At 36.0% G+C, this 8,286-nt stretch overlaps 1 protein-coding gene across 15 annotated transcripts in view; it reads right to left on the bottom strand.

The window, feature by feature from the left end:
• Positions 1 to 573: 573 nt before the first annotated feature.
• ARMC3 (armadillo repeat containing 3) overlaps positions 574 to 8,286 on the bottom strand; it is a 63,068-nt gene continuing 55,355 nt past the window's right edge. For all 15 annotated transcript variants that reach the window (XM_086860564.1, XM_023920181.2, XM_086860570.1 and 12 more), the window contains 3 exons: positions 4,864 to 5,067; positions 2,304 to 2,466; positions 574 to 815 (listed from right to left, as the gene is read on the bottom strand). In XM_086860564.1, coding sequence (XP_086716690.1) covers positions 615 to 815; positions 2,304 to 2,466; positions 4,864 to 5,067 — 568 coding nt within the window. In that variant the 3' untranslated portion in view covers positions 574 to 614. The remainder of the gene's footprint in view (positions 816 to 2,303; positions 2,467 to 4,863; positions 5,068 to 8,286) is intronic.

The raw sequence follows: 8,286 nt of genomic DNA, 5'->3' as shown, positions 1-8,286 counted from the left end.
CTAATTTGTCAATCATCTGTCTTTCCTGTGCCTGGACAAACAGTATTTACTTTAATCCAGAGTATCCTAATATATGTAAATATTAAATCTGCCAAGTTCTAAGAAATATAAATGGGATTTTTTTTTTCTACAGAGGCTGAAAGTATACTGTTCTTGTAGTTCTAGTTCTCAGTTCTTGGGTTATTTCACACAAAAATTGTCCAGTTGCTTTTAGGTGTCATTTCATCAGATGTCACATTTTCTTGCTTTATGGACATCGAATTCCTATAAATGTGCATGGGATTTGAAGGAAAATTATAAAAAAAAAAATAAGAATATGTTGTATTGGAATTTAACCTATTTAATAACCATTGTAATGTTAGCACACACCAGATATTATTCATTACCAAATTTTAATCTGTAGTTTTGCAATATAGTCTTAAAATAGTACAAAAAAATTAACAAAGTTTCTAAGCATTGAAGCTAGATACCAAAACCACATTTAATTAAACTTTTAAGACAACAAACCAGATACACTTCTTTTTGATAGCTGGATATGAACCCCCCCATGTTTCATAAATACAGCACTGCAAAGATATTGAAAATATTTATTTTGGTGAAAGTCATCAAGATGATTAAATACGTTTGTATTGATCAGCCTTTGCACTTCCTTGCTTTAGCAAACTGCCTGGTTCAAACATTAGATCTACAATATACTCTTGAGGAGGAAGCAGAAGCCCTTTAGGAGAGTGTTCAACCAACTTCACTTCATTCCAAGCTCTGTTATATTTGCCACGAACTAAACTACAGCCAATGCCAATTCTGTCTGCTATCACCTAAAAAAGAAAGAAAAAAATTAATCACAGTCCATTCATGCAGCTTCTGTAATATACAGCAAGGCCCAGTGATGCTTAAAAACAAAACAAAAACCTACAAGGCCCAGAGCTTTCTTGAAGCAGACTTCACAGATTTCTGAAGTGTTCCAAACTTCAAACATTTGTTGTTGGTTTTGCATAGAAAGTATAGGCTTTAAAACATTATTTCTTGCATATTCTATTCACAGCATGAAAAACACTCATTTAAACTCTTTTAAAATACTGATACATTTGTTTATTAGCCAGTCCTTCAGATCTCAAACTAAGTGCAACACCCACAGTACTCAGAAAAGGGTTTTTTCCTACTTGGAAGACTCAACTTCTGAATAATATTTTGAAGTCTATTCAAGCAACGAGGTGTAGGCACACTGCACACATGTAGCTAGTATGAAATATTAAGTGTAAAAATGTAACATTTTTATCAGTGTAAGTTTAGAACTGTTGCTTCACTCCAAAGCACACTCCTTGCTTTTCAGCCCTGGAAATGTGGTAAGCAATGAAATGCGAGGCAAGTGTCTGCTAGATGAAACACCTGCCTCTCCTCTGGGCTGCACTATCACAGACAGACCTATAATGGTTTCCAGCTACCAAACTGCTTTTTCAACACACATCTGCTGGGAAGGAATAAAATCCTGGAAGATTTTTAACTTGTTACAAATGGACATGGATATCCATTGCTTAGAGTGGCTTTAAGAGAGATGACCTGTCCCTACAAAAGTTTCTTAGGACAGTGGAGCATAATTAATTCATGCCCTCAGAATGTCATAAAATAAGTTGGAAACTTTCTCTCTCTATGGATACCATAAATTTTGGGTTGTACTCTTTCTGCTGTGTACTCTTTCCTAGGTCCTTCCTGCTTAACGTGCTAGGCCCTTGTTTCTCCATTTCTTTCCATTCAAGAAAGAAAAAAAGTCCAGCCAAGGAAAAAGGATAGGACAGGATGCACTACATATCTTCATATGTAGAAGGAAGAAATAAAACTTTTGAGTTTCTTTTAGAACAGAAAGAAACCCAGTTTATTTCTAAGAAGTTAGAACATAGAAGCTGTTATATACTATGACAGAATACTGGATAGATACCAAATAAAAATTGTCCCAACAAGTTTACATTTGCAGCATGGAAAAAGAAGGAAGCTGCATAATTCAATATTTTACAGTTTACAGAAAATGGAAAATGTTTTGACTCCAAATCAAATAGTTTGGCTTTTTGCCATTTATCAAATATTCTGCTGATATCACTTAAGACAATTTAATGACAACAAGAATGTTTACGGAAGGAAGCGATGCTGGCTTTCATTCACTGGGAAATCAACTTTGCTGTTGAAAAATTATGAAACTGTATACAAGAAATTTTACATGGATATAAATACCGTATTATACTGATGCAAATATACTTTCTATTATCCATTTAAGAACAATATGTTATGTTGCAAAATAAATTATAATGTACCTTGAAAAGTAAGGCTCTGTGATAGAACGTCCCTCTTTTGATTTTCCCGATAGGCACAACATTGCTTTTCAGTTCAAATTCTATTTTACTCAAGTCGAGTTCCCAGAAGAAGTTATGTAGTTGCTCTCTTCCAACAGAGCCACCCATCTTGTCTGCAACAAACCTGTTCCAAATGCATACCAGGATCAATTACATCTATAATTCCTCCTGTATTTCTTGCAAAAATGCAGCACAGTGAAATGTATAGAAGCAAGAAGTGAATGACCTTTAAGACTGCAATACTTTTTCTATGTCTGCCTAATTAATTTTTTTAATTCAGTAACTGGTATTTTAAATATGCTTACTGATAAATACAGATAACCTTAACTCAGGTCATTCATATTTGTCATAAACCTAAACCAAGGTGCAAAAGCAAAGATTCTGGAGAGGTGTAGTATAGGCACAAAGTCCTCAGAAAAAGTCATCAATAGCAGTGTAATTACTGAGGAAGTAATTACAGAAGCTGATGTTCATGTTTACAGGTGACAGATTAGGTGAGTTACATTATATAGTCCCCAGATCTATCATTTGTTTTAAACAGTAATAATGGCATGAGAAGATGTATGACAAAAATAAAGCCATAGGTAATGATCCCAACATAGTAAAGTAGCTGAATTCATTGAAGGTACTTATCTTCTACATGTGCTTTCTTACACTGAAAGTATTTTGGGGGTGAGCTGTATTTATCCATTAGAACACATGGCTCAGAAACAGCAACAGATCAGAACTTGCTGTCAGTGTAAGCTCTGCAAAAAGCATTTTTTCTGGGGGACTGCACACACACAGGACCAAGCTGTGGTTTGTAAGTCTCCCAGTACACACACACACACCCCCCTTCATCTCTCCTGTGCAGGGTCATTCTATGCAAAGACCTTTGTTCCCTTTAGTGTGTCAGCCACAAGCGCAAATGTTATTGAGGTCTCTCACTCTGGACAAGATGTTGCAGAGCTGACAGGAAAATCACAAGCCATTGCTTCAGACAGGGAGCTAAAACCTGCATCTCCTCCTCTGCAGAAGCAGTGAATGTGTTCCTCTGCCCAGCATAAGCAAGGCAACCTCCAAGGCCTCATTTTTCAAAATTTAGAGTTGAGGCTGCAATAGCATGGGCATAGGCACAGGGAGCTATCACTAAGTCGGTCAGACAGGGTATCTTGAAACTGATAATGACAAAGTGTGGAGCTTAAGGCAGTGCTGTGTGTGCCCATGGCCAGCCCTCATTAAAGAGAGCAGTGCTGTCTCAGCCAGCTTGCTCACCACCACACAAAGGTGCTGTGTTTTTTCCAAAGGAGACATCCAGCATTACTGATGTCCCCTCATCCAGCCTGACCCCCACCCCAATGAGCACAAGAGGAACTCCAGCCAGGCTGCCAAGCTGCTGAGGGATGCTGCAGCTGCCTTCTCCCCCAGTCCCTATTCAACACATGCTATTCAGGCAGCTGCCTGAAATGGAACACAGACAGAAAAATCCCCACAGAAAACATTCTACTTAAATTTCCCATGATTTCACTGGGTTGTGTGTCTGCAATTATTTCACTGGTGTGTTAGAAGAGCGGGTTTAAAAGAGAATTTTATGGATTCCACCTTGAGGAAGGCATCATGATTTATACACAGTTGGATAGTTAAGCATGAATATCTGTCCTGTCAAATTCTGCAATCAATGGAAAATTCATTCCTCATATCACATTAGATGACTTCATTAAAAATGAGAGTTAGTAAAAGTAACAAATTTTTTGTAAGAGTAAGTGGGATCTGACACCAAACTCTCCAGATTCAGGAGGCAGCCTGGAAACTGCTAAGATACAAAGGTTAAACTATGGAGAAGATGAAAACAGACACACTGCTTGATTGGTGCCCAGGCTGAGTAGTCAGTGTAACTAATGAATCACACGTTGATACCAACAGTCTGTACATGCACTATTAAAATATTCTAGCACTATTAAATCATCAGGATATTAATTGCAAGAGCACTTAAAAGCTATGTTAGAAGACTTGTCTTATGCTTTTAGTTCTATAGAATACAAAACACAGAGTTTCTGTCCCAAGGGGTTCCAAAACCAAGTAGGCAGGAAAGATGGTAGGAGAAAGAACAGACATGATACATCTTGCAGCCATCTAGACTATTAGATTTGGGTTCTAACGATGCTTTTAGGCTTTGCAAAACCTAGGTCTCTGGGGCTCCTTCATGATGTAGATGCTATATGCAGCTGATGTGTTCACTGGAAAGAATCAGTACAGATGTATAAATGTGAAAAAGAACCTGAAATTGTCTATAAGAATATTTTTAAAATGAGAAATTGATACTCTTTTGTTGCAAGTGATACTTTCTTTTAAAATACATTAAGTTAATTGCAACAAAATTAGAAACAATAAGCTAAAAATCTAAATATGTCAACATTCTGGGTCAAAGCTGATTTGGATTCCACTTAAACATGGGAAAATAACTATTTTGAAATAGTTTACCTTGGGTAAGAAAACAGTTATTTTAACAATTCAGCTTATGGAAATAAGATTTGGTACTCACTGTGCAAGAGCCACAACCTGTTCCCGAGTAGAAGTTAGTGGTAGAATTGTTTTGGAAGCATCATTAATGTAATCCATTAAAATGAAGTCAGGTGGTGGTAGCCAATGGGAATTTTCTGGGTTTATTTCCTCCTGGACTGTATGTGTAACTGCAACTTCAGTAACTTCTTTTGGTTTTTCCTCCTCTTTTTTCCCCTTCCCTTTTCTTACACAGAAAAAAAAAAAAAATTATACACTTATCTAGAACACTGTAATCTCTAAAGTTCAAATTCAAATACATTAGTTCTCCAACAGGACATTTGACAAATTGACTAGGGAGAGGTGGAAGGTAAAAGACATCTTTTCTCTTGATAACAAATATCCAAAATCTACAAAGCTGTAGAGAACACTTGTGGAACATGTCCTCAGGAGATGGTAAGGAACAAATGCCACTAGCTCCATATTAACATTGTTGTCAATTCTCATTTTATTTTTAGTTTATGGCTCTGATATACCTTTCCCACGTATGGATTATATAGACAAGAAGACACTTACTTACCTACTATATACATAAAAGACATATTTTTAGTTATGGTTTAGTTCTGTATGGATATGAACTAAAACTCATGAACTTCAGTGAGTTTTTACTTGATTAAAACCTGGTCTTCAAATAAAGGGAAAAATGGTATCAAAAGCACAGCTGAAATCTTGGCAGGACATTCCAAAAGACAGCCTCTGCACTTGCAAGTTCAGGTACTTCAAGCATTATGCAAACTACAGCATGGCTTGTCAATGAAAGATTTTGCAACAAGTCTGTGTTTTTTCTGACTCTTTTTCATTGCACATGCTTCATATTTTACTAATGCTCAGGATCTGAAAAATGACTATGATCCTGAACAGGCATCTTAAGCACCCAGCAGAAGTATAAATGAAATGACTGCTCTGCTCAAATTAAATACTGTGCATTTCCCAAGTTATGCAGCAACTATAAAATCAGTATCTTATCAGAAGTATTATTAAGGGCTATACAATCAGACAATTTAGGACCTTTCATTTGTGGGAACACATGAAACTGGTGTTTTGTAAGCATTATGGCTTTTTTCAGCATAGATCCCGAAAATTTTTACTGTGAAATACAACAAAACTTCTTTCCTCCATTTAACAGTTCTGGCTTATTTTTTTAAATCTGTAATACTTCTGATGATCTTGGAAGGAAAAAGAAAAAAAGAAATAAAGGACCACTAGAGTACATGGCTCCAGGACACACTATCATTACTGTATGCTCTTCAAATTATTCTTAAAATTTATACTATGAATAGCACTCTTAAGATGGAAGACACTGAACAAAGCAAAAGGGCATACACCATTATCAGTCGTTCAATTCAAGCAATTTGTCTTCAGAATACTTTGCAAACTTTTCTTTAACCTATTGAGATTTACCATATTCACAAAAAGCCCTTTTCATAGGTGTCACAAAGCACATTATTTTAGAAGGCTAACCAATTAAGATTTAATCTTAAAATTATAGAAAATTCACCAACCTCTTAAATAAACTGTTCTGGTTATTAATTACACTTACACTTGGAAAAAAAGCAGACAAACAGTTTTCTTTATCTAGTTTGACTTATCTAACTATAGCCAGAGAACCTTATAATGCTAGATTAAATAGCTATCTACTCATCCATTTATCCATTTATACATTATGGTTAAAAATACCGTGTTTAAAAATATCCTGAATTATTCCTAACTCTCTGGTGTCCAGTTTAGAAGGTTTTCAAAACAACATCTATAAATGCTATAATTCTTGTTTCTTTACCATTTGCCCTTTTTCCCCTTCTTCCTTTCTGTACTCTCAGTACTTTCTTTTCTCCATGAGAAGTGCACTATTAAATTACAGTGCTATAGGAGAATTTGTTTCCTATTCCTATCTATTCAAATTACTCTAGAATCACACTTACTATCCTCCTTTCCAATTTTCAGGAACAAAACACCCGAGAGAGATGGGTTTGAACCGTGATTTGTTTGGGTTTTTTGCTGCTGCTTATTTCTCTCTGGTATGACTATGTTCTGTTCCTTGGTGGAACAGCTGATTTAAGGTTGTCTTTTGTCTCTACCTTACTCCTCAACTCTTCATCATATCTGTCCAAACCTTATCTCATAAGGAACTGTAGAGCTGCTGTCTTACAGCTCAGTGCTATAAAGTAACTGGTAACCACTACAGGAGACTTCTACTGTCTTTTTTCCTGGCCTCTTTTTTTAATCCCCATTTTCTTGCCAGCGGGAATTGTGACATCAGAAAAAAAATCACTCTCATTTCTCAGAGCTGTCTTCGAGTAGTGAGACTGCTTGCTGTGAAAGCAGAGGAATATTGCAAAGAAGAGCTCATGGCACTTTAATAGTCTCCAAGCTGTTTCTGATTCTTTGCAACTTTAGTATAAGAGTCCAACAGGTCACCAGAGCATCAGCCAGAGGAAGAAGGCAGCCAATACGATATTCTACCATCAAAAAGCAGCCATGATGCCTGTTTTCTTTCCCATTTTGCATAGCTTAAATGCCCTCGTTTTCTTTTGAAAAGGAACAACTGAGCATTGGGAAGTATTTCCTTAAATGCAGTACTGAAACATGGGATGGAATAATTACATATTTATTAGTCTACATTGAATACAATATTTTAGCCTAGTCAATGTGTATATCAGATATGAAACTGCCTGATTAAAAACGTTGCTGTCAATGAAAATATATGTCAAACTATCAACCAGGCACTTCCTCACATCTAATTCAGACATTTCCAGCAGACAATTACAGCTGCCCTTTCTCTTGCCTTTCAACTATGGTTTATACAAAGTAGTATCACTTTTTCAAAACAATGGCTTTAAACAGTGTTCAGTAGTACTTTGCAAAATAATGATGAACAGAAACATATGATCAAAGGAAAAAAATATGTAAGAAAAAGTCTAAGCATGTTTGAGACTTGGAGTCAGCTACTGACCTTCAAGTAACTCCCATATATCTCACAAATTAATAATAATAATGATGTATGAATTATGGATTCAAAATGAATGACAATGGGGTTATAAATCATACAACTTGATCGTGACATTCAAAAGCAATTATTTCACACTTGAAGAAAGGAGTCCTTGTACCCCTGCAAGGTTTACTATAGGAAATTGAGGCAGGTATTTGTTTTTTCCTAAAGAAAATTTTTTTGCTTTTCAAGAGTTATTGCAAACAGAGCAGTTATTTACACTGTAATTGACATAAATTACATTAAAATGCAACTATCTAAGTGTATCCTCATCACACACTGTAATAAACAAATATATTATCTTGTAAGAACAGGTCTCCCAGCTACTGAGACTATACAAAATGGCCTATGACTCTAGGGCATCTTCCAAGGTGAAGGAACTCTCCACTGGTGCAGAGAAAACATAACTGGGGCTCAGTA

Source organism: Cyanistes caeruleus, chromosome 1, assembly GCF_971803275.1.
Source record: "Cyanistes caeruleus chromosome 1, bCyaCae1.hap1.1, whole genome shotgun sequence".
In the NCBI taxonomy this organism is placed as follows: Eukaryota; Metazoa; Chordata; class Aves; order Passeriformes; family Paridae; genus Cyanistes; species Cyanistes caeruleus.
Note: the sequence above shows the minus strand (reverse complement) of the source record. Positions and strands in the feature narration are given on the sequence as shown.